This window comes from Thunnus thynnus, chromosome 19 (genome assembly GCF_963924715.1).
Source record: "Thunnus thynnus chromosome 19, fThuThy2.1, whole genome shotgun sequence".
Taxonomy (NCBI): domain Eukaryota; kingdom Metazoa; phylum Chordata; class Actinopteri; order Scombriformes; family Scombridae; genus Thunnus; species Thunnus thynnus.
This window is the reverse complement of record NC_089535.1, coordinates 355,001-381,406: the sequence shown is the minus strand read 5'-3', so window position 1 is coordinate 381,406 and position 26,406 is coordinate 355,001. Positions and strand designations below refer to the sequence as shown.

General features: G+C 40.9%; 2 protein-coding genes across 2 annotated transcripts in view; both read right to left on the bottom strand.

Annotated features, from left to right (window-relative positions):
• Positions 1–27: 27 nt before the first annotated feature.
• On the bottom strand, positions 28–20,120 carry man2a1 (mannosidase, alpha, class 2A, member 1). Its single transcript, XM_067574355.1, has 24 exons — positions 19,896–20,120; positions 19,188–19,330; positions 18,710–18,946; positions 18,168–18,312; positions 15,084–15,171; positions 14,841–14,924; positions 14,605–14,732; positions 14,249–14,422; positions 13,959–14,145; positions 13,562–13,739; positions 12,810–13,000; positions 12,452–12,649; positions 10,503–10,617; positions 10,244–10,311; positions 9,578–9,746; positions 8,434–8,670; positions 7,459–7,587; positions 7,257–7,371; positions 6,655–6,788; positions 6,422–6,563; positions 6,203–6,336; positions 5,682–5,876; positions 2,808–2,918; positions 28–1,410 (listed from the first exon to the last, which is right to left on the bottom strand). The coding sequence occupies exons 2-24, from the start codon at positions 19,326–19,328 to the stop codon at positions 1,240–1,242; spliced, it is 3,471 nt and encodes a 1,156-aa protein (XP_067430456.1). The 5' UTR covers positions 19,329–19,330; positions 19,896–20,120; the 3' UTR covers positions 28–1,239.
• Positions 20,121–22,830: 2,710 nt separating this feature from the next.
• wdr36 (WD repeat domain 36) overlaps positions 22,831–26,406 on the bottom strand; it is a 15,621-nt gene continuing 12,045 nt past the window's right edge. The window contains exons 14-22 of the mRNA XM_067574120.1: positions 25,012–25,177; positions 24,652–24,760; positions 24,491–24,570; positions 24,300–24,407; positions 23,903–24,134; positions 23,635–23,754; positions 23,455–23,536; positions 23,182–23,369; positions 22,831–23,063 (exon numbers count right to left, since the gene is read on the bottom strand). Coding sequence (XP_067430221.1) covers positions 22,914–23,063; positions 23,182–23,369; positions 23,455–23,536; positions 23,635–23,754; positions 23,903–24,134; positions 24,300–24,407; positions 24,491–24,570; positions 24,652–24,760; positions 25,012–25,177 — 1,235 coding nt within the window. The 3' untranslated portion in view covers positions 22,831–22,913. The remainder of the gene's footprint in view (positions 23,064–23,181; positions 23,370–23,454; positions 23,537–23,634; positions 23,755–23,902; positions 24,135–24,299; positions 24,408–24,490; positions 24,571–24,651; positions 24,761–25,011; positions 25,178–26,406) is intronic.

Below are 26,406 nucleotides of genomic sequence, written 5' to 3'. Positions count from 1 at the left end.
ACATGAAATTCAAACTTTAAACACATCTGGAGACTCAGACTTTATTGGTCTGAAGCAGCTGAACTTTCTCTCTGCCCAGGAAATAATCAAAGGAATTCAAATATTTGAGTCAACAAGACAAAACTGAATCTGTCCAACAGTCGTACAGAAGCTCAGAAATATTAACTGCTTTTCCAAACCGCTGTCAAGGAAAATTAAACTTTGATCTGTCTTAAAACCCAAAACGGCCCCAAAATAAACAAGAAAAGCAACGATGTTTGTATTTATAAAAATTCATTTGTTTTAAATACTTCATATATTTTTCAGCAATAAAGAAAATATAAAGAATTTCTAAATTAAAAAAATACCCAAAAGATTTAAAAGTTTCCCAAAATGTCCCTTAACTTTCCCCTTTCACAGCAAATACAGAAAATGACATTTCAACAGGTAAATATGTGCATTTTAGAAACATTCCTGAACAATGTTTACACACAAAAAACATCCATCAAACATCAATCAACTGATCAATAACATGAAGTCAATCACACTTTGACTGGTCCTACAATTCCCACAATTCCACATTCTTTAATAAAACAAAACAATTACATTAAATAACAGCAGTAACAGGATTTCACAAACTGATTGTCACCATGGAAACACACTCTCACACACACACACACACACACACACACACACACACACACACACACACACACACACACACATTCATTAAAAACGTTCATTGAACACAAAGCAAACGACTCATTTGGTCCCTTTTTGTTGCCGTAGAAACGTCACCTGTTGCTGCAGGTGCGTGTTGGAACACAAATGAGTTCAATTTCAGTGTTTTTTCTCTTATTTTTCTTCATTTTTTTATAACATTTCTATCGTTGACCTTTGACCCTGCTTTCAGCTCCTCTCATTGGAAGAGAAAAATGTGAATATCATCAGTTTTTTGACCTTTGACCTTGCTGACTGGATTTATTTGATAATATTTTTTTCTTTGTGTATTCAGTCTGTTCTTCTCTTAGTGGTTTTATAATCTTCCCTTTTTATTTGTTTTCCAGGATTAACATCGTCTCCATGGTGATTGTTTTCATCTGGTTTTTACTGATAACGTGAAGTTTGATTCTCATTTTACTTCATTTTCATTTGAAATGCGTCATCACCTTTAACTCTTTCATTGAGTTGTTTGTTTCTGTACATTCTGAGATCTAAAAACATCTTTGGATTCAAACGTCGCTTCTTTTCTCTCGTTCTTCAGTCGATCTCCACACGGAAAGCGCTGATTTCCATTGGCCGCAGACGAGTGATGCGTGGCGGCTGCTGTTGCCGGGCGGACTCCGGCTCATCATCGTCACGCAGCAGAGTGAGACCCGACCGACGGACCGAACGCAGTGGAAGAGGAGAGAAAAGATCGTCCAGGTTCACCTGCAGACAGAGAAACATTAAAGCAGTCAAATACATGGACGAAGGTTTACATGTAACCTTTGACCCCTAAACACCTTCAGGTTCAGTTCTGAGTTCAGTTTGACTCTTTTGACAAAGATCATGACAGCTGTTATGTTCTCCTGTTTTATGTAAACAGGACAACAATAACAACAACAACAGTAATTGTAATAATAGTAGTAATACTAATAGAAGTAATAGTAATAGTAGTAATAGCAATAGTAATAGTAATAATAGTAATAATAGTAGTAGTAATAACAGTAATAATAATAATAGTAATAGTAATAGTAATAGCAATAATAATAATAGTAATGATAATAGTAATTGTAATAATAGTAATAGTAATAGTAATAGTAATAATAGTAGTAATAGTAATAGTAATAGCAATGGTAATAGTAGTAATAGTAATAGCAATAATAATAATAGTAATAATAATAGTAATAGTAGTAATAATAGTAGTAGTAATTGTAATAATAGTAAGAGTAATAATAGTAGTAGTAGTAATAGTAATAGTAATAGTAGTAATAGTAATAATAATAATAGTAATAATAATAATAGTAATTGTAATAATAGTAATAAAAGTAATAGTAGTAATAGTAATAGTAATAATAATAATAATAGTAATAGTAGTAACAGTAATAATAGTAGTAGTTATAGTAGTAATGGTAATAGTAATAATAGTAATAGTAGCAATAGTAGTAATAGTAATAGTAATAGTAATAATAGTAATAATAGTAATAATAATAGTAGCAATAGTAATAGTAATAGTAGTAATAGTAATAATAGTAATAATAATAGTAATAGTAATAATAGTAATAGTAGTAATAGTAAAAATAGTGATAATAGTAATAGTAATAGTAGTAATAGTAGTAATAGTAATAGTAATAATAGTAATAGTAATAGTAGTAATAGTAGTAATAGTAATAATAGTAGTAATAGTAAAAATAGTAATAAAAGTAATAATAGTAGTAATAGTAAAAATAGTAATAAAAGTAATAGTAGTAATAGTAGTAATAGTAATAATAGTAATAGTTATAATAGTATTAGTAGTAATAGTAATAATAGTAATAGTAGTAATAGTAATCGTAGTAATAGTAATAGTAATAATAGTAATAGTTGTAATGGTAATAATAATAATAGTAATAATAGTAATAGTAGTAATAGTAACAGCAATAATAATAATAATAATAATAATAATAATAATAATAATAATAACAGGGTGATTGTGAATGTCTTTTTTCAGTAACAAATAGTGTAAAACCTTAAGAATAAACTCTGCAAGCTTCATTAAGGATCAATAAGCTGTTGATCAATGACTCTGGATATGATCAGTATGTGTGTGATTATAAGTGTGTGTAAGTGTGTGTGTGTGACTCCACCTCCTCGTGCACGCTCCACGTGCACGGCGGCGGCGGCTCGGGGGCAGAGCTACAGTCGAAGCCCTTCCTGTGGAGCAGGAGAGCCACTTCCTGTGACGGACTTTCTGCTTCCTGTTTAACACAAACAAACAAACGATCCCCGTTTAATAAAATGTCAGATCAATCGTTTCCTGTCACTGATCGATCACTCAGCCTCATCATCATCGATAACTAATATCAGATTATTAAATGATTCACACTGATCACTTTATCTCGTCTGAGTCTTTGTAGCGTTTAGCTTCCCGCCTCTCAGACACAAACCTTTATTTACTTTAAATCAATGTTTGTTTATAAAGGAAACTGTTTGTTTATGTGTGTGAATGTTTTTGTTTACAAATATACTGAAATATTGTATAAAAGTCAAACCAACATGTGAGATGAAGAACAGAAACAGACTTCATGTTATTTTATTCATAACAATAATGAAATGATGACGTAATGTTCATATCCATGCTGTTTGTAATAATTAGATGAAGATGAAACGTCAACATCAAACATCTGAGCCAATCAGCTGTTTCCCATCATGCCCTGGGTCCTGCAGTCGCCTCGATGTGGTGAGGTCATTGTTGTTACATGTGCATGACGTCACAGCGAGTCATCTCAACCAGACTATTGATTATTATAGATTTATTATTATTATTATTATTATTACTGCTGAACTCTGATAGACGTTTTTTATAGATGTACGTTTTGTTTGCTTTTATCTTATTTTGTTTATAATAAGGATAATTAATTAATTTATCAGTCAGAACTTGATTCTCTTTGTTCTTATTTTAATTATAATTTTGTTGTTGTTGTTTGTCTTGTTTACAACTCAGTCATTTGTCAAATTCAGTTATTTGAACGAGAATATTTTTCTTAATATTTGATCAATAATTTACAAATTCCCTTTTTAAAAGCTGCTTCTACAGAATTTAACAACAATATTTAACCTGATTTTTTTATTATTTGCATTTCAGTATTTATAACACATTTTCTTCAGATTAATTTAAAACATCAGTCAGCAGCGTCTTCGACGGAGGATTCACACTGATGTCATGTTTATGATGACCTTTGACCTTCATTGATGGCTGAGTTTTACACATCATGAATGAAGCTTCTGCATTAGACGTTAATGCTTTACAGTTGATTAATTATCTGTTGATGGACGTTGTGGTGAACATATATATGTGGTATCATACGATACGATACGATACGATACGATACGGTACGTTACGATACGTTACGATACGGTACGATACGGTACGATACGATACGATACGATACGATACAATACGGTATGTTACGATACGGTACGTTACGATACGTTACGATACGGTACGATACGGTACGATACGATACGATACAATACGGTATGTTACGATACGGTACGTTATGATACGGTATGGTACGTTATGATACGGTACGGTACGTTACGATACAGTACGTTATGATACGGTACGGTACGTTATGATATGGTACGTTACGATACGGTACGGTACGTTACGATACGGTACGGTACGTTATGATACGGTACGTTATGATACGGTACGTTATGATACGGTACGGTACAATATGATATGATACAATACGATATGTTACGATACGATACGTTATGATATGGTACGTTACGATACGGTACGGTACGTTACGATACGGTACGGTACGTTATGATACGGTACGTTATGATACGGTACGTTATGATACGGTACGGTACAATATGATATGATACAATACGATATGTTACGATACGATACGATTCGATACGTTACGTTACGTTACGTTACGTTACGTTACGATACGGTACGATACGGTACAATACGATACGATACGATACGATACGTTACGTTACGATACGATACGATACGATACGATTCGATACGTTACTTTACGGTACGTTACGATACGATACGTTACGATACGATACGATACGATACGATACGATACGATACGTTACGTTACGTTACGATACGGTACGTTATGATATGGTACGTTATGATACGGTACGGTACGTTACGATACGGTACGTTATGATACGGTACGGTACGTTACGTTACGGTACGTTATGATACGGTACGGTACGTTACGGTACGGTACGTTACGATACGGTACGTTATGATACGGTACGGTACGTTATGATACGGTACGGTACGTTACGATACGGTATGTTATGATACGGTACGGTACGTTACGGTACGGTACGTTACGATACGGTACGTTATGATATGGTACGTTATGATACGGTACGTTATGATACGGTACGGTACGTTACGATACGGTACGTTACGATACGGTACGTTATGATACGGTACGTTATGATACGGTACGGTACGTTACGATACGGTACGTTGCGATACGGTACGTTATGATACGGTACGGTACGTTACGATACGGTACGTTATGATACAGTACGGTACAGTACAGTATGTTACTATACGTTACGATACGGTACGTTGCGATACGGTACGTTATGATACGGTACGGTACGTTACGATACGGTACGTTATGATACAGTACGGTACAGTACAGTATGTTACTATACGTTACGATACGGTACGATATGATACGTAACGGTACAGTACAGTATGTTACTATACGTTACGGTGCGGTACGATATGATACAGTACGGTACAATATGATACGATACGATATGTTACGATACAATATGATACGATACGATATGTTACGATACAATATGATACGATACGATACGATACGTTACGGTACGGTACGATATGATACGGTACGGTACAATATGATACGATACGATACGATATGTTACGATACAATATGATACGATACGATATGTTACGATACAATATGATATGATATGTTACGATACAATATGATATATACCTGCGGGTCCTCCAGTGTCCTCAGGTTCAGCAGGTGGACGTCACACGGCAGCGATGAGCGGAGCGGCCGGAAGGGGTGGAGCTTTGGCAGTTGGCTGTTGCCAGGGGTGACCATGGTGATTGGTGGGTGGCAGAGGGAGAGCGAGGTCAGGTGGGCGAGCAGGGACAGGTGTTCAACTGAGGCTCCTCCCACTTCCTGTCAGAAAAAAAAATACAAAGAAATGAATGAACAGAGAATCTGCCGGTGTATCGTAATCTGAGTTCATCCCCCGCCGGGCCTGAGAGTCAGAGAACCTAGAGACTGTGAGGCTTTATTAGATTAGCTTAGATTAGATTAGATTAGATTAGATTAGATTAGACATCTTTATCTAAGCAACAACTTCAGCTCGGACTCACCGAAGAACCAGTTATTCTCATTTAAGTCACAATCTCAGCTGCTGCTCCTCCTGCTATATGTTGTAATGTTAGACATATTAATATGTTGTAGAGCAGCATGCTGTAATGTTGGGCCCCGCCCCTCACCTGGGCCCCGCCCCTCCGGTCCTCCAGCAGCAGGTGGTAGAGACTCGCCGTCAGCTTGTTGTCGGTGACGCCCTGTCCGAGGCCGCGGTTGTCGTCCTGCTGCAGCCGGCGGTCCAACACCACCTCCAGCTCTCCTGCAGGATCCCAGTCGTAATCAATCAATTATTATTATAAATGGATTGATAATCAATAACTGCAGGTAGCTGTGAGCATGCTCACCTGGCCGCAGCGCTGCGACGGCCTGACTCTGAGCCGCCAGCAGCGTCAGACGCGATGCCGCATCCTGCACGAACGCCGCCGAGGTCATCGGGTAGAAGTTGGCCTGCAGGGGGAGCTTCGCCAGAGTCCGCCGCTGCTGCATCTGGATCAATAATCATCAATAACCTATCAATAAACACTGATCTGATTGGTCAGTGTGACGAAGATAAAACAGCAGAATAAACTGTGAAAACCTGGAAGCTGTTGAGGTCGGTGTAGAAACGGTTGCCGTTGGCAACGTCACTGACGAGCCGCATGACGAGTTCACGGTTGCCCTCTGACCTGATGTCCACCATGTTGGAAATCTCCAGGGATCTCCCAGCATGCCCTGGGGCAGAGAGACAAATCACTATATGATCAATAACATGAAACGATTATAAGATTATTGTGTATTGATGTATATTCTTAATTTTGTAATATTACATCTAAAAATAAAATAAAATATTAATTTAATTGGGTGGTAATGATGTAACAGGTTAATAATAATCTGTGAAATAACCAACAATTATCATTAAACTTAATTAAACAGCAGCTGATGGTTTTAATATAGAAGCTAAACTGGAACCATTAAAAATATAAACTCAGTTTAAAGTCGCTGCGTCCGGCCTCGCTGAGACTTACGGCGTCTCTTTAGGGACAATATCATAATTACACTTTATTAACGCAAATATTAAAAGTTGTCATCGTTTGTTTTCTTCTCTCCACCAATCAGACGGCTCCGTGACGCGGCCTGCGTTTCATTTTCATTTAAATCTGTGAAAGTGAATATTTGTTTGGCATCATGTGATCTCGTTACCGTCCGCGTGGAAGAGTCGGACCGTGTGCGTGAAGTGTCGGAAACAGGAAGTGATGTCAGAGAAGACCGGACCTCTGGAGACCCGGATCAGGGGGGGCTCCGAGGGCGAGTAGAGCTGCAGAGGGGCGAGAGACATTCAGAGTGAAGGAGGGGAGAGAGAGAGGGAGGTACAGGTTCAGGTCTGTGCGGGTCCTGGTCTTACCTGGGCCCCCTCCTCCCCCGGCAGGAACAGGTACGCTCCGCTCTTGTCCCGGTTCGCTCCGGTTCTGGTTCCGTACCACAAGAACTGGACCTGGAGCTGCCGGACCGGACCAGACTGCAGACGCAGCTTCTGCAGGAACGACAATAATATTATTATTATTATTATTATTATTATTATTATTGTTATTATTGTTATTATTATTATTATTGTTATTATTATTATTGTTATTATTATTATTATTGTTATTATTATTATTATTATATTATTGTTGTTGTTGTTGTTGTTATTATTATTATTATTATTATTATTATTGTTGTTGTTGTTATTATTATTATATTATTATTATTATTATATTATTGTTGTTGTTGTTATTATTATTATTATTATTATTGTTGTTGTTATTATTATTATATTATATTATTATTATTTTTATTATTATTGTTATTGTTATTATTATTATTATATTATTATTGTTGTTGTTATTATTATTATTATTATTATTGTTATTGTTATTGTTATTATTATATTATTGTTGTTGTTATTATTATTATTGTTGTTATTATTATTGTTGTTGTTGTTATTATTATTATTGTTATTATTATTATGATTGTTATTATATTATTATTATATTATTATTATGATTGTTATTGTTGTTATTATTATTATTATTGTTGTTGTTGTTGTTGTTGTTGTTATTATTATATTATATTATTATTATTATTATTATTATTGTTGTTTTGTTGTTGTTGTTGTTATTATTATTATTATTATTATTATTATTGTTATTATTATATAACACAGAACAGTTTATAATTAATTATTTGATGTAAATTAATAACATTTATAAGTTAATTCATTTCTATTATTATAATAATTATAATATTTTTGGTTTTGATTCATAAACTAGTTTTATGAATCATATAATAAAATAATAAACATGTTGCTGTTTATATGTGTTTATATATAATATCTCACCTGCAGCAGGCCGGTCTGGGCGGAGCTCCATATTTCAACGTGCTTGTTGCTAAGCGACAGGGAGGCGTCGGCCTCAGCTCCTTGGGGGCGGGACACCTGGAAGTGCTCGGCGTGGACGCTCGGCGGCCCGCCGCCGTGAAGGACGGTATACCGAGCGCGGTGGGCGGAGCCAGCTGAAGTTTTGGTCACATGAAACACAACGAGCGCCAGAGGAGGAAGTTCAGCCACGAAGGAGAGCTGGAGGGAAAAACACACGGTTACTGAGCTCTGATTGGACGGGCACTGTTCAGGGGAGGAGCTAAAGGTTTTTACACACTGGGGCGTTTTTTTATGCGATTAATTCACGTCAATATATTTCGCATCAACCGATCACGTTGTGTCACAGCTCGTCATGACAACGGCGGACCTGTTGACCCCCCGAGTCCGTTAGAAACATCCTGCTGTTGAGCTTATTAATCGTATCAATACTGATGATCAGGTCGCTACGATGGGAAATAAAATCAATGAATCAATTAATATTGATACTGAGGTTTCAACAGAGACGCTGAACGCAGGTCAGAGATCGTCATCATCATCATCATCATCATCATCATCATCATCATCATCATCATCACTGGATGATTTTGAATCCTTCGTTTTTATGAACGATGAGCAAATAGGGGGGTCCTGACCCCCCCCTGAGCAGGGCTGAGAGACCTCGGGTCTGGTTCCTGTTTGAACTCATGCAGCGTCTGGCTGGACTGGGACAGCTACTGGTCTACACTGGTTTCTGCAGCAGTGGTGCTCAGAAGACTCACAGCTGGAGGATAAACGATCGGGCACCAACCAGTGTCACTACTGGTACCAGTACTGATCGACAGCAGCAGTCCACATCAAACCCTCATATACGGTGACTGAAGGATGTGATGGTTAAAGTTACTGCACTGGAATAAACCACATGGATGAAACAAATCAATGTCTTAAAAGCTGTCAGAAGTCAGTTTTTAATAGTTTGTTGACTGGTAAACACAGACGCCGCCGGGCCGAAATGACATCATGACTTATACATAGAAAAACTCGACAAAAATGTAATAAAATTATGAAAATAATAGAATCTGGAGAAACGTTCACATAGAATAATTGTACTGATTGAACTGTTTTGCACCTGGAAAGCTTCCGTAGACGCTCTGCTTGGCTCCGCCCACACCGCAGAGATCTGCGCTGACATCGGCCGACCCGTTTCCGCGTCGACCACTCGAGCGTCCGGAGAGTCCACGATGACGCTGACGACGGACGTACGAAGCTGCTCCGTCGGGTTGAAGACGATCAATGACCTGAAACGAGAAACGTCAATAATCAATAATCTGTCGATGATCGATAAGCAGACTGACGGTCACACGGGTGAAATATTCAATTTAACAGAAGTTATCTTCTTTTCACATGAGGGGGGGGCATAATAACAATAATAACAACAACAATCCAGCCAATAGCGGCGGAGACTCACGTTAGCATCCATGAAGCTACGCTAATGCTAACAGTGTTATACAATACGTTAATAATACTGATCCTGATTACCAAGCATTCAACTTTATTACTAATTCACTTTATATTTCATCTTAAATATTAAATAATCAAAAACAATAACTTGTATAAAACATAAAAAACATTTTCAAACTAGTTGTTGAAGTAAAATCGCTGTTATTCGTCTTTTTAAACAAACTAACGCGACCAAATGTCTGAGGAACAAAATAAAAAGTGACGTATTTGAGTCACTGAGTAAAGAGTTATATTCTGGCTCCGCCTCTTCACAGTGTTAAGCCCCGCCCCTCACCTGGGCTCATCGCTGAGCGTGAGCGACATCTTCTGAGGCAGAGCGTCCTGCGCCGCCATGACATCATCCTGAGACAGACACAACAGATTAACCTCTGACGAACTGAACTAACGAGTCATTTCATTTAGAATTTATCTCCGTTATGTTACATCAACCATGAAGACCATTTATGATATTTAAACATGTAATGAATGATAATAAATGACATAAATATTCTGCATAGGACTACAGATAATGAGGTGATGGGGTCAGAGGTCACCGTTTGCAGGAAGGGTTTGGATTGGTCGTGGTGGTACTGGCTCTTGTCCAATAGGAGCAGCCAGTGGGCGGAGCTCTGCAGCACCCGGCGCAGGTTCAGGATCGAGTGAAACAACCTGAAAAACAAAACGTTTCAACGTTTAGTTGAAAGAGTTTTGGATCATTTTCATTTTCTTACTGAAACATCAGATTTCACATTAAAATGTTTTTGATTTTTACTTCATTTATTTATTTATTTATTTATTTTTTATTGGTTCACTGGATTCAAACTACAGTTGTAGTTTATGCTTTAATATTTTAGTAAAAACATCTCATCATTCTTCTGTTATCAAAATGTTAAAAAACATTCTCACAACTTTAAAAACATTCAAACACACACCGACTGTTGATGTACACTGTAAAAACACACCGATATTAAATGGAAGTGATGGGAAGTCAATGCTACATGCTAGTGCTAAATGAATGGGTATGATGGGAAGCTATTGCTAGATGCTAAATGCTCACACTAAGCCAAGCGGTACCTGTTTCTGTTGTCAGGGGCGACACCGTCCTTCAACAGAGAGCATGGAAGAATAAATGAGACAGAAAACATGCTAACGCTAAAGACGTAGAAGTTCCAGGAGCTACAATGCTAACTGCTCGTTATCTGCTAACCAGAAGAGGGATTAATACAACTTTATGAAAAAAATCTAAAAGTTATAGAGAACATTTGAAAGATATACGATCAAAACAAAACAAAAACAAAAAATGTATATAAATAATGATAGAAAATGTCTTGACCACAATCACACTGACAGTACATGTACATGCCTTTACTTACAGTTATGCTAACATGCTAACAGCTGGCAGCTGTTACCTGTTAACCTCTACTTCAACACCTTTAACTCCTTCTGATCTAATATGTTAGTCTAATAGCATTTATTCTCTCACAAACTTAATGTAACAGCAACAGAAAACTTGAGTAAATTGAGACAAATCAAAATATAAAAATAACGACAAAAATAAATATTTAAAAAAGTAAAATCTCCTTTTTTTATTAAACAGAAGTCACATTTTCTTAAACTCAATGAGCACTATAAACATCAGCTCTCCATGCTAACATCTGCATTTACCTGTGATTTCTGCTTTGATGTTACATCAAACCTTCACCTTCTAATACCGGATTCCCATCTTTTAACCTACAACATGCTAGCATGCTAGCATCGCAGATCATTCACTTTTCCTTTGGCTTTTAGTTTGTTTTTGTAAACAGCGTTGTAAATATATTCTTGTGTTGTTAGCTTTGTCTTTCACCCTCGGATAAGATGCTAACAAGCTAATACCAATTTTGATATGCTAACTTTCCTTCCAAACCTTCACATGCTAATGCTAACAGTGTACAGGCTGTTTTTAAAAGGTTTTTTTTAACTTTTAACTCTTCTTTGTTAACATGCTAACATCAAGTTTTTACCTGACACTAACTGTTGCGCGATATGCTAATGTTCACTTATTAAGACTGATTTATGATCTGCATAATAATACACTCGAGAAAGAATTTAAAAAACTGGAAACTGAAGATAAACTGAGACAGGTTATTGTCACTGGAAAATATGAATAAAACTAAATGTGGATAAAAATGATGAAAAAATAAAGAAACAATCTTATTAAACTTTATGTTAAACAAAAGTCAAATTTTCTTAAACTCAGCAGACTGTCAGACTAACGCTGTCCATGCTAACACCTGCTAGCACTGCTAACTTAGTCTTGTTACTTAAAATGCTAACATATGCTAGCACTGCTAACTTAGTCTTGTTACTTAAAATGCTAACATATGGTAGCACTGCTAACTTAGACTTGTTACTTAACATGCTAACACGTTAATATCCTGATATTGAGTTTTTTTATTCAAGACATAAACTTATTTATTCTTTGATGACGACATGCTAACAGACTAGCATGCTAACAGGTCACCTGGTGCCGTAGTCGACCACCACGGGGTCGCGGGCGGTGCCGGTGACGGCGTCATGGTGCTGGAACAGCGCCAGGCTCCGCCTCCCCGCTGTCAGATGCCTGAAGTGTTCACGTGCCGGGAAATCTGCAACCAGACGACCATCGCCACGGAAACGACGCATTTCAGCCAATGTGAGGCTGAAGAGGATTTCAGTCGCTCTGTCGGAGAGAAACATTCAACATGTTAGACACTTTAGAAAAAAAACAGTGAAATAACAGAAAACAATTTTCTGTGTGTCAAACTACATGTTAGCAGGTTGTATCAATAACTTAATATATGTGGCCTCCAGGATAATAAACTGATAATAATATTGATCACCTCAGCGTGGCCTCCAGCGTGCGGTCCAGTCTCTTGTAGAACGGTCTGGAGGTGAAGTATCCGCTCCAGTAGTGGTCGTCACGGTCGGCGTACGTGAAGAAGTCGCCGCGCAGCGTCGGCAGACTCGTTTCCGCCGCATTCAGCCGCCGCCGCAGAGCCTCGAAGTAATCTGACAGAGTCCCGAAACGAGCCTGAAAACCACAGAAGAAGAATCAATTTACAGAAAAACACACATCAGTTCAGTTAGAACAGACGGTTGATGCTGTTATTGATCTCTGTGCTGCTGCTAATAACCTGCATACTTATCAAGTCTGAATCTTTCATACAGCTGTGGATTAATAATCAATACTATTGATCTCTACATCATTGAATATACAGAATCTGTTCCTTAAAAAAATAATGACATAATAATATACATACTTTTAGCCCCGCCCCCTGCCAGGTGTGTCAGGTGTCACCTTGTTTTGTATTTTAGCCCCGCCCCCTCCCAGGTGTGTCAGGTGTCACCTTGTCTTGTATTTTAGCCCCGCCCCCTGCCAGGTGTGTCAGGTGTCACCTTGTCTTGTATTTTAGCCCCGCCCCCTCCCAGGTGTGTCAGGTGTCACCTTGTCTTGTATTTTAGCCCCGCCCCCTGCCAGGTGTGTCAGGTGTCACCTTGTCTTGTATTTTAGCCCCGCCCCCTGCCAGGTGTGTCAGGTGTCACCTTGTCTTGTATTTTAGCCCCGCCCCGTCCCAGGTGTGTCAGGTGTCACCTTGATGTGGAGCTCTGGATGCTGGTCGAAGTAGTCGAACAGTTTCTGGTAGTTGCTGAACTGAGCGTCCCACTCGTTAGACTCCACGAATCGAAAGTCGTCACCGAGGGGAACGAGGAGCACCGGAGAGCGGAAGAGGCGGGACTTCTGACGGTACTGATCCAATAGGAGGAGAGCTCTGAGAGGGCGGGACATAGAGAGAAATAAACTGATCCAATAGGAGGAGAGCTCTGAGAGGGCGGGACATAGAGAGAAATAAACTGATCCAATAGGAGATGAGCATTGAAGCATTTTGAACTTGTGATTTAGAGTAAATTTAATAAGACATTAAACTGAGGTCAAAGGTTAATTAGTAAATAGTCAGAAAATTCAGAAAAGTCTAAAGAAAAAAACGTACCTCTCCTGGACGTTCTGCTCTGTGATTGGCTGAGGCGGTACCCTCCAGGGACAGAAGACCCGCCCCCCCGGCAGGCGGTGGAAGTCGAACTGACAACAGATCGCCGGGTTCGGACCGCACGTGTGCGGCACGTCGTAGCTGTAGAACGGCATCATGTGACACGTGATGTCACTGCGGGAGGAGGAGTCTGACACACAGGAAGTGGGCGGAGTTAGAGGAACAGAGCCGTTGTAATTAAAGATTTCATGAACTTTTTAATTTAATTAATTTAATTAGGGATACTTTCTCACCCCAGCTCTGTCGCCATAGAAACTCGAGCGTCTGTTGCCGAGCAAACTGCTTCTTGACGGCGTAGTGAACGCGCTGGATGACCATGTTGCTAAGCCCCGCCCCCTTCAGCAGGTAGGTCATGGAGGGGGAGTGGCCAAAGGGATCCACCGCCCAGCCGCTGCTCGGCTTCACACCTGCAGGAGGAGAAACACCCGGAGTCATGTGACCAGGAGTCATGTGACCAGGAGTCATGTGACCCGGAGTCATGTGACCCGGAGTCATGTGACCAGGAGTCATGTGACCAGGAGTCATGTGACCCGGAGTCATGTGACCCGGAGTCATGTGACTGAGCAGGAAGACAAACAGCTGATCTCACCGAGGTGTCGCTGCAGCCACTGGTGTCCCTCCATCAGCTGATCGAGCAGAGCGAAGTAATGCGAGTTCGCCTCGTCCGCCATCACCCAGCCGCCCGTCACCAGCTCCAACTGCCCCGCCCCCACCAGGCTGACCAATCACAGAGCAGCAAACACAAACAAACAGTGATCAATACATGAAGATACAGAAAAAATAAGAAAATCTGTCCAGAAACAAAAAGTAAAAGTGTAAAGTTACCGTTTGACCATCTCTCTCTTCTGCTCGTCGATGTCGTTCCACCATTTAGAGAAATAACTGACCTCCGCCCAGATCATCTTCCTCCTGACAGACAAACAGAAGGTTAGTTAGTAGACGGGAGAGATCAAACGTCTCCATAAACTGACATGTTGTTGGTTTGAGTCAGACTCAGTGATGATGATGATGATGATGATGCATCAGAGTTATAGTTTATATATGTGATGAAGATGAAGATGAGGGTACCTGCTGTCCTCTGACAGTTTGATCAGCATGTTGTTGAGGATGTGTTTCGTCTGATCCTGATAGTAACTGTCAAACGTCTTCAACCAGCCTGCAACACACACACACACACACACACACACACACACACACACACACACACACACACGAACGTTCAGTAACATCCCATAATGAACGGATCATAGAAACGCCCCTCGCTGACATCAGTCTCCTCTGCACACGACTCACTAGAAGTTCTAACACGTTGACATTATTATGGGAGCAATCAAAGGTCGATTTGCTGCGACTCTCGACTTCAAGGAAGCGCCGCCGTCACGCTGCCGTCACGCCGCCCACGTTCAAGATGCACTGACTCAGAGAAGCCAGAAGAGACCAGCTCGCTACAGACTGCTGCTTCCTGACAGGAGAACCTGCAGCCTGATGCCTGAACCTCCACCTGCTGCTGCTGTCTACAGCAAGGACGAGTCTTCTTCTTCTTCTGGTGATATCCAGCCTGATGCCTGAACCTCCACCTGCTGCTGCCTACAGCAAGGATGAGTCTTCTTCTTCTGGTGATATCCAGCCTGATGCCTGAACCTCCACCTGCTGCTGCCTACAGCAAGGACGAGTCTTCTTCTTCTGGTGATATCCAGCCTGATGCCTGAACCTCCACCTGCTGCTGCCTACAGCAAGGACGAGTCTTCTTCTTCTGGTGATATCCAGCCTGATGCCTGAACCTCCACCTGCTGCTGCCTACAGCAAGGACGAGTCTTCTTCTTCTGGTGATATCCAGCCTGATGCCTGAACCTCCACCTGCTGCTGCCTACAGCAAGGACGAGTCTTCTTCTTCTGGTGATATCCAGCCTGATGCCTGAACCTCCACCTGCTGCTGCCTACAGCAAGGACGAGTCTTCTTCTTCTGGTGATATCCAGCCTGATGCCTGAACCTCCACCTGCTGCTGTCTACAGTAAGGACGAGTGTAGGACCAGCCTTTGACATACCAGCGGTACGTCCAGGTCTCGCCCTCCAGAGCCTGAGGATAGTCCAGACGACGTGTCCTCAGTAGTTTTATGTTTATATGTTTCTGTTAAGCCGGAGTTCAGCAATCAGGTTGAACCGGGGGCCAGTTTTTCATTGGGGGGGCGTTTCCTGGTGCAGAGGAAACATGGGCCTGCATGGGTTTTATTCCTTTTAATTCATTTAAGAATAGAATAGATTTATAACTAGAGAATCCAATAAGATGAAGATCATCTTGTGGGCGTTTACTCTTTGGTATGACGCCATCGACAGGCGAACAAATGTTAAATAAACCTTAACTTTATTTAACATGACGGATTTCTCTGTTTGAACATTGTTAGAAATATTTGGGATGACGTAAGTACACAACTACACAACATATATATAACACAGATCTAGCTGTTTTTAGATGTTTTCATGCAGAATAGTTACATCCTGCAGCTTTAAGGACTGAATCTTGGGGGGAGAAATGTGTTTTTTATCTGCAGTAGATTTGTGAAAAAATTAAACTATTAAAGTATAAACTTTCATCAAAGGGCCAAATATTTTTTCTGCAGGGCCAAACTTTGGCCCACGGGCCGCTGTTTGACTACCAGTGCTACAAACTATATGTGTGTGTTTAATTTAACTGAGCCTGAGTTCTTGGTGAAATCTCCATGTGGGACTGAAATAAGCCAAACTGGTGATACTGGTTTATATAATAGAACACTTTTATTTCCACTGTGACTGTGAAATTTAATAAAAACAGAATAAGAGACGTTGTGTCTACGAGCCAAACCTAACCCTAACCCATGCAGGAGGATTTGTTGTGTTTGTTCTAGTCGCACAGCAGCTGTTATCTTATCTTAACATGTTCCTCTGCACAGACAGGAATATATTACAGTAACCAGTATTACTGGTTCAGGGCTTCAGTCCTGTTATTGTTTATGTTTATATGAGTCTTGTGATGGTGGACGGATCAGCTGCTTCATCAGTGACAGCAGGTGTTCTTCATCAGCTGCTCCGTCAGCTTCAGGTAGGAAGAACAAAACTGTGGCGCGTTCATAGCTGCGACTGTCAGCAGGAACGGAAACGCTACGTCAATGTTGTTGTTTATGTTTTGGAGGCGTGGTGTCAGTCCAGCTCCCCCCCTGTGGTCACCAGCAGGTGGTACGTTCCAGCGGCGTAACGAGTCAGCGCCACAACACAAGATGGTGAAAACGCTCATCACAGTCAGACAGAACGTATACTTTTACCGCTCAGCATCAAAGTTGAGTTTCTGTGTGTACTGAAGACAGATTCAGTGCTTCAGATTAAAATGACTTGATAACGAATGCAGCTGCATCGTCTGCATATACAGATGAGCAGGTAACAGCCGTCACTGGTCTACTGAAGGGAGGAGGTTCAGCTGCAGATTTTATTATTTGCTACTATGGTTCAAGTTATTTTTGTTGAATTTCCCAGGGTTCATTTTTGTCTGTTTCATTAATAAATATCACTTTTTGTGCAGGTACTCCGACCTGCCGACCGGCTTTTCTGTAACATCCCTTTAAAGGTTTCCGGCAGCTCAACATGTCTAATATATGACATTTTGAAGGTAACTTTAAGTGTAAACAGCTGGACTGTCAGACGTGTGCGAGACTGAGAATCACAGCTGAGACACTTTCAGTGTAAACAGGAAGTAACAGCCGATCCACATAGAAACATAAACGTATTGATCCACACTGACTGTGTTTTTACGCTCCAAGTCTGATGCGTTTAGTGAAGCGTAATCTGCAGACAGCTGTTTAAACATCTGTAGCTTAACAATGTGTTGTATTTTAAAAGCTTGTTATATTATCCATTGTGTCAAATCTGCACCTGAAAAGTAACTAAAGCTGTCAAATAAATGTAGTGGAGTAGAAAGTACAATATTTCCCTCTGAAATGTAGAAAGTAGCATCACATGGAAATACTCAAGTCAAGTACAAGTACCTCTAAGCTGTACTTCAGTACTGCAGTGAAGTAAAGTACTAAACGCTGTCACATGCTAACACATTAGCTAGCAGAATGCTAAGTGATGTGTCACATGACTCGTTGTTTGTTTGTTTGTTTGTTTGTTGTTTTTCTCACCGGGGTCGTTGTGCGAGTGAGGAACCAGGAAGAGCTCCAGCGGCTGCTTGTCCCACTCGTTGCCGTGGTAACTGATCTCAAAGCCTTGTTTCCAGGCGCCGCCGTCGGGGTTATCGAACGGCAGCAGGTCATAAACATCCAGCAGCTGCAAACAGACACAATGTCATATATGTATACAGATTACTACATGAACTACAGTACAACCATCAGAGTTCACTTCTGTAAAAAGTACTTAAAAGATCAAATTTTAAGTTTTAAGTGTTTTTAAAAGTAAAAACACACTTCATTCATAATGTAGATATTCACAAAAATACTTCAAATGTACAAGAAATAAACTACAAAAATTACTTAAAGGCTGTAAACATATTTATAAATATTCATAATTGTTATAAATCAAGTTGTTATGATATAATTTAATTGTAATATAAAACAAATACTTGTCACTGTTTTCAAGATGGATACAAAAAACGTTTTATAAACTTATTAATAAAAAAAAACAAAAAACAAAACAGTGTTAACAGCTGTTAGCATGCTAAGCTAACCTGCACGCCGTCAGTTCCATCCTTCATCTCTTCGGCCAATCGGCAGCCAGGCAGCGGGTCGGTCCGGCTGTGGGCGGAGTCTGAGCTCACATTGACCCCTCCCCCTCCCCCTCCCCCTCCTGTTTCCCATGATGCTTTGCGGTGAAGCAGAGAGTCCCGCAGCGTAGCAACAAGCCGGTTGTTGTCGCTAAGGAGACGCTCCAACCTGTCAATCTTCTGCTGGAGGCGGGACAAATCCTAAAAAAAAAAAAGATTCTGATTGGTTTAAAAAAAACTTCAAATTTACAACGACAAAATGTTGAATTCAAAGTCATAAAACGTATAAAATTCTGTTTAAAAACATGTTGTAATAAATTGTTTATATATTTTAAATTGTGCTGAACATGAATCCGTCTGTTTATTTATATTTATTCTTTTTAATACATATTTATAATATATTTTTTATTTATATAAATATAACTTTTTCGGTGTGACTCACGTCGTCCACCTGTCCAGCAGGTGGCGCCCCCCGGTACTGAAGCTCCGCCCCCTGCATCAGCTCCAGCATGCGGTACAGTGACATCACCGCCACGCAGAAGACTCCGCCCACCAGCACCGCCAACACCCGGCTCCTCTTCATCACTGCGACGAAGGACCAAACATTTAAATCAACAACTGTCCAGGTGCATCATGGGTAATGTGGGATCCAGAGTTTGACTGACGTCAGAACGTCTTATGTTTCATTATTGATCCAAACTACAGCCGGTTTGGTTTGTTATTGATTGATAATAACTTAGTGTGTAGCTGTTAAACTGATATATTGATCCAGTGTGTTTATGTCTGTAAAGTGAGTTTTATTCTGTTTAATCTGCTTTAATACATAATAAACACTTCCTGCTCTTCTTCTATCATCGCTGACTTAAATAAAGATATATTAACACTCTTATTTATTATTATTTAACTCTAAGGATGAAATATTATCTGAAGCCTAAACAAACACTTTATCTTCTATAGAACAACCTCAGAGATAAAACTGAATGTTCATTATAATCTAATAATAAAACTTTACAGCTGATATAAATACATAAATATATAAAATATTCAGTAAATGTTTGTGTGTCAGCTGATCTCAGTTTGTCTCCTGCAGCTCAAACCGCGCTGAAAATAAAATTGATCAAACTTTATATTTGAACAGTAAACTTCTGACCTGTCTGACCAACTTCCGCGTTGCACGAGCAGCAGGTCTCGCGCTCCGCAGCGTCCCGTGCCGGTGTTCACCTGTCTGACGTCAGTTTCCCGGGAAAAAAAGGATTAATAGTTAAAATAAAAGTTTTAAAATAAAGTGAAATAAAGTTTGGTTTTTTGGTCCCTCCGCAGCGCGAGCTCAGGCTGCTGCTGCGCCTGCGCTCTGCTGTTTGTTTTGCTTCCGGCTTGGTTCAGCTGACTCAGCACTGCCCTTCCGGTTACAGAGCACGAGGAGATTCCGGTCAGAGGGTTCAGGATCTTATTCATGAACTTTACACAGAAGCAGAAGAAGTACTCAGATACTTTACTGCAGTAAAAGTACCAATACAGCAACATAAAAATACTCCATTACAAGTAAAAGTACATAAGTATTATGAGCTTGATGTAGTTAAAGTATTGCAGTAAAAGTACATAAGTATTATGAGCTTGATGTAGTTAAAGTATTGCAGTAAAAGTACATAAGTATTATGAGCTTGATGTAGTTAAAGTATTGCAGTAAAAGTACATAAGTATTATGAGCTTGATGTAGTTAAAGTATTGCAGTAAAAGTAAATAAGTATTATGAGCTTGATGTAGTTAAAGTATTGCAGTAAAAGTACATAAGTATTATGAGCTTGATGTAGTTAAAGTATTGCAGTAAAAGTACATAAGTATTATGAGCTTGATGTAGTTAAAGTATTGCAGTAAAAGTACATAAGTATTATGAGCTTGATGTAGTTAAAGTATTGCAGTAAAAGTACATAAGTATTATGAGCTTGATGTAGTTAAAGTATTGCAGTAAAAGTACATAAGTATTATGAGCTTGATGTAGTTAAAGTATTGCAGTAAAAGTAGTGGTTTGGTCCCTCTGACTGATATATTATTATATATGACATCATTAGATTATTAATAGTGAAGCATCAGTGTTAGAGCAGCATGTTACTGTTGTAGCTGCTGGAGGTGGAGCTAGTTTACACTACTTTATATACAGTTAGCTAGTTTAGTCCAGTGGTTCCCAACCTAGGGGTCGGGCCCCTCCAAAGGGTCAGCAGATAAATCTGAGGGGTGGTGAGATGATTAATGGGAGAGGAAAGAAGAAAAAACAAAGTTCTGATACACAAATCTGTTTTCAGTTTTTGGACTTTTTCTCTAATCTTTGATTTTTGCTGAAATATTGGATCATTTGAACATTTATTGAAATGAAAGCATGTGAGAAGTTTAGAGGGAAAAATCACTATTTGGTGGAGCTGTTAACAACTCATAGACATGTGAAATGTGACCCCGACTACACACTGCTTTTTGTAAGACGTCAAAAGACAAAAAGGTTGGAAACCACTGGTTTCATCTTTAACAATGTGTTGTATTTTAAAAGCTTGTTATATTATCCATTGTGTCAAATCTTCATCTGAAAAGTAACTAAAGCTGTCAAATAAATGTAGTGGAGTAGAAAGTACAATATTTCCCTCTGAAATGTAGAAAGTAGCATCACATGGAAATACTCAAGTCAAGTACAAGTACCTCAAAGAGTACTGAAGTACTTGAGTAAATGTATTTAGTTAGTTTCCACTGCTGGATTTGACTCATCTAAGATATATTTTAAATATCATAAAGATATTGATCTCAGCTGTTGATGTTTATTTTGATGTTTGCTATGAATTATTAGTTTTATGTTACAAATCTGTTCATTTTTTGGTTAAATGTCATATTTATAAAAGTACATTTACAGGTAAAAAGCAGCTCAACAAAACTATGAAAAGCTGTTTTTGTTTCAAATCTTTATGAACTGACTCGTCTCAGTTTGTTTTTTACTTTCCTGTCAGATTAATACTTCAGTCATTCAGCGAGCAGATGAACAGTCGACCTTCATCACCTGCAGCTGTGGATGGTTGTCTGGATCGATATATGATCAGAAACTGTAATTATTTTTATAATATTGTAAGGTTTAAAAGTGAAGTTAATTTATACATTCAATTTAATTCACAAAATATGTATTTACAATGTTTACACGGTTAATTATTTATATGTTTACAAGTTCAAATATTTGCATCAGCATCCTGTGAAGGTTGAAACAGTATTGAATCTGCTTCTGTGGTTTTACCTCATTACATTTGGATCCGCCTCAGTCTAGCCTATGATTGGTTGGTTTAGTCACATGTGCCAAAAAGACGAGGAAGTGTTGTTGTTACGTCTCTGAGAGTAAAAGTGCTGCTTAAAAAGTCACCTGTCTCCATCCTGCTGCTTTCTCTCATGAAGAGTGTCAAATTACCACCTACCGAACCCTCACAGTATAATATCAATAAAGAAAACATCATTATATCTCTAAATGTACTTTATACTTTATTCTTTCTGCTTTTCATCTGGAACAAAAAGTAACATCAAGTGTTGTTAAACATGGTGAATGTCCGTAGTTTCATTTGTTTTTAATCCATATACGTTTATCAGTCTATCAGGATCAATAACTCATATTTTACAACTTTATTGATCAGCAGGTGGCGTCCAACATGTTTTCTACATGTTCCTCAGGAGAATTAAAGTATTTCATGTCTGACGTCATAAACAGTTTTCAGTCTCTCAGCTGATCGATCAGCTGCTGAGCGTCGTGATGCGTCTGACGTCATCACATATATTATATCATCATTTCCTCCCGTCGTCCGATCAGGTGAGTTGACAGGCGGACTTCCGGTGGTCACGGAGGACGAACGAGCGGCTGCTGCTGGAGATCTTCATCTGAACTAACCAGGAAGTTCACTACTTTTATCCCGCCAAAATAAAAAGATCTGTGAGTTCATTTAACAGCAAAATAAACAGACTGAGGACAGGTGATTTGGTGGTTGCCTAGCAACAATAAAAATAATTGTAGGCCTCATCAATAAAAGCGGTGTGATGCATCTCAGTCTGAACAGGAAACACCACAGAAGAAGATTTTCAACAACAACTTTTATTAAGATAACAAATACAAAACTCTGTGTGTGTGAGTGTGTGTGTGTGTGTGTGTGTGTGTTCACAGCAGTGCACTCTTGGCGTACGACAGCAGACACAGTGATTGGTCAAACGATGCTCGGAGCTCCGCCCATCCCGCCTCCAGCCGCGAGGAGAGGCGGATCAACGCTTCCATGGCGACGGCGTCCTGCGACAGCGAGCGGAGGTGGAGCTGAAGAAAAATAAATCTATCAAGAGACGAACTGAAACAGGAAACTGAGGAAGATTCTTCACAATAAAAGCAGTACAAAAAAAAAAAAAACGATTCTGCTGCGTTCTGATTGGCTGACCTTCAAGAAAAGCGCCAAGTAGGCGTGAGCCAGATCAAAGTCCCGCCCACTGGCCAACATGCTGTCAATCATCTGAATGAAGGCGAGCAGGAGGCCGCTGGCTCCGCCCCCCTCTGGTGTCAGACAGGTGAGCTCGACGGAGAGCGCCGACGGCCCACAATCCTTCAGGAGCCGCAGCGGGTCATCGACTGCAGAGAGAAAAGACGAAACGTCACCTGATGACCTCACCTGATGAAAACATTTTCTTTTCGTTGAAATGGAAAATGGACTCACATGATTGGCTGAGCAGAGATGCCTGCAGGGCGGAGCTGAACTCTGACCTCTGAGACAACGAACCCCAGCTCATCACCTTCGACTGCAGCAGACAGGAAACATTTTGACTTCATGATGTTATGAATTAAAGGAGATGAAGAAGAAGAAGAAGAAGAAGAACGCAGGTTGCAGCGGCTCTACCTGTGCTTCCTGTTCGGTTGCCGTGGGCGACGTGAAGCGTGGCGTGAGGCCGGCGACGGTGGGCAGGAAGAACGGAGCGGCGGCCGGAGCAGCAGGGGGCGCCACGGGCTTATTCCTCCTCTGAAACAACAAATATATTTATTCACAAACATGTTTCTGTCACTTAGAATCTGCAGCCTGATCAGGTATTAATGAGTATCAGTGACACTCAGCAGGTTGTTGTGGTCACATGACTCGGCTGTCTCTGCTCCGATTGGCTGACAATCACCTTGATGTTGTCCAGGTGCAGCAGACTCTTCCAGCGAGACTCCGGCAGCAGCGACAAAGTCACAAGCTCCGCCCCCAGCTGCTCAGCTGACTGATACGCATCATCAGCCTCCTCTGATGTCACTTCCTGTTCCGATTCGTCTGCCGTGACGCCCGGCAGCGTCTCCACTACTGGTTGGTAGTCAGCCGGCAGGGGGCGGAGCCCCACGGGCCCACACAGGCTCTTATTGGTCCTGTGGAGGAGAGCTGCACTGTGATTGGCTGCTGACAGTGATGTCACTTCTAAGAATGAACATTTACTGTATGTAAATTGTTATGATCTGATTGGCTGCTGTAAACACAGCCTGCCCTGTGATTGGTCAGATGTGTTAATGTACTGAGAGCTGATTGGTTCAGACCAGAGGTAAACGCCCAGGCTGTCCACGTGAGTCGTCGCCAGGAAGTCTCCCGTTGGTGACAAGGACACGCTCACTGGTGCCATGGCAACCAGGAAGCAGTCGACGAGGCTGAAGACAAGAAGAAGGAAGTGTGATGTCACAGAATAAAAGCTGAATAAAGTTATTCAAACATGTCGGACTGTTCAACTCACCTGCCGGAGGGGAGATCCCAGGTTCGGACGGTGCAGTCCATCGCCACGGTAACCAGCCAGCGGCCATCCGGGCTGAATGCCTGCCAAGAGAAGCTAATGTTAGCATGCTAGTTCACACTGAACATCATTGGCTGTTAGCACTTTTAGCTTTGTGGACCCACCATGTCGTTGATGTTGCTGTGGTGACCTGCAAACTTTCTGACGACCCGCCTGGTTTCTGTGTCGACCACCAGCAGCGTGAAGTCATCCAGCGCTAATGCTAGCATTCCGCTAACAGGAAGGAACAGAAGAACACAGTTGTCATCATGCTAACTGTTGACAACATGCTAAGTGTTAGCTACCTGTCTCTGTGTAGAATCATGCTAACTGTTAGCTACCTGTCTCTGTGTAGCATCATACTAACTGTTAGCTACCTGTCTCTGTGTAAAATCATGCTAACTGTTAGCTACCTGTCTCTGTGTAGCATCATGCTAACTGTTAACTACCTGTCTCTGTGTAGCATCATGCTAACTGTTAGCTACCTGTCTCTGTGTAGCATCATGCTAGCCGGTGCAGCAGGTAGCTTCAGCTCTACTTCCTGTTTCCTGTTCTTGAAGCGCCAGAACTTGAGCAGCCAATCAGAGCCGGCAGTCAGGGTCAGCTGGTTGAGTGTATCTGTGGCGACGCCTCGCACCACGCCGCTGTGTGCTGAGGGGGGTTAAAGTAAAAACATACAACACACAACAGAAAGAAAATAGTGATAAGAGTTCAGATGAAAACGTTTCCTGAATGGAAAAGTTATGGCCTTTATTAAAAGAGACTCAAGCTTAGTGCTGGGGGCCCCGTGGTTCAGGGTTTAGTACTGGGGGCCCCGTGGTTCAGGGTTTAGTACTGGGGGCCCCGTGGTTCAGGGTTTAGTACTGGGGGCCCCGTGGTGCGGGGTTTAGTACTGGGGGCCCCGTGGTTCGGGGTTTAGTACTGGGGCCCCGTGGTGTGGAGCTTATGGATTTGTATGTGAGCAGCAGGACTTTGTGGTCCATCCTGAAGGAAACTGGGAACCAGTGCAGTGAAAACAGAACTCTGGAGCTTCTGGAGGCTCCTGCCAGGATCCCTGTGAGGAGCACAGAGCAGAAGACCAGTCTGGAGACCAGTCTGGAGACCAGTCTGCCTCTGACAGCGTTAGAGAGGAGCAGAGTTTACAGCTGGTGGAAAGAGGTTTCACACAGATGTCTTATGTGGTCATCAAACGTCAGCTGAGGGTCAAACCTAACAGCCAGTTAGTGACTGAGGAGGAGGATGTGCTGGCCGTCAAAGGTGAGATGAAGAACGGGGGACGACTGAATCTGGTGTGGAATACCAGTAAAGGAGTCAGTGTTGCTGCTGTTTAACTGGAGGAAACGTGTGCTGACCCCTGACCCCTGACCCCTGACCCCTGAGACCTGACATGGCTGCAGAAGGACTCGGGGCAGTTTTGATGTACAGCTGAGTATCATCAGCGTAGCAATGAAAACACGTCCCGAGTCTGATGACGACGAGTCCAAACTGAATAGGTTGTTGTGTTTAAGGTGGTCCTGAAGCTCAGAAGCAACCGCGTCCTCCAACACCTTGGACAGGAAACGGAGGTTGTAGGTCTGTAGCCGGCAGGAACGTCTGCACCAGCCACCGTCAGTGATCTGAATGTTCATTCACTAACAAACATAAAACAATAAGTAGGGAAAGTGCTGCTTTTCAGTTGGCACAACCAGTTTCATCCTGCTGGTCTGAGGGGTCGAACCGACGACCTTCTGGTCACAGGTTTGCTTCTCTGACCTTTAGGTCACCACCGTCAACTCCTTCTTTTTGTGACATTTTGCAGTCGTTATAACGATCTGATACTCGACTGTTCTGGGCTGCTGATGTCCTCCATGTGCACGTACAATTAGTTAATGTTAAGGAGA

Bases quoted from the DNA above. Each gene is read 5' to 3' on its own strand.
- man2a1 (XM_067574355.1), bottom strand. From the start codon at position 19,328: ATGAAGAGGAGCCGGGTGTTGGCGGTGCTGGTGGGCGGAGTCTTCTGC. The intron at 18,947-19,187 runs GTGAGTCACACC...TTTTTTTTTTAG, and splicing joins CTGCTGGACAGGTGGACGAC to GATTTGTCCCGCCTCCAGCA. The intron at 18,313-18,709 runs GTTAGCTTAGCA...GTCTGTTTGCAG, and splicing joins ATGGAACTGACGGCGTGCAG to CTGCTGGATGTTTATGACCT.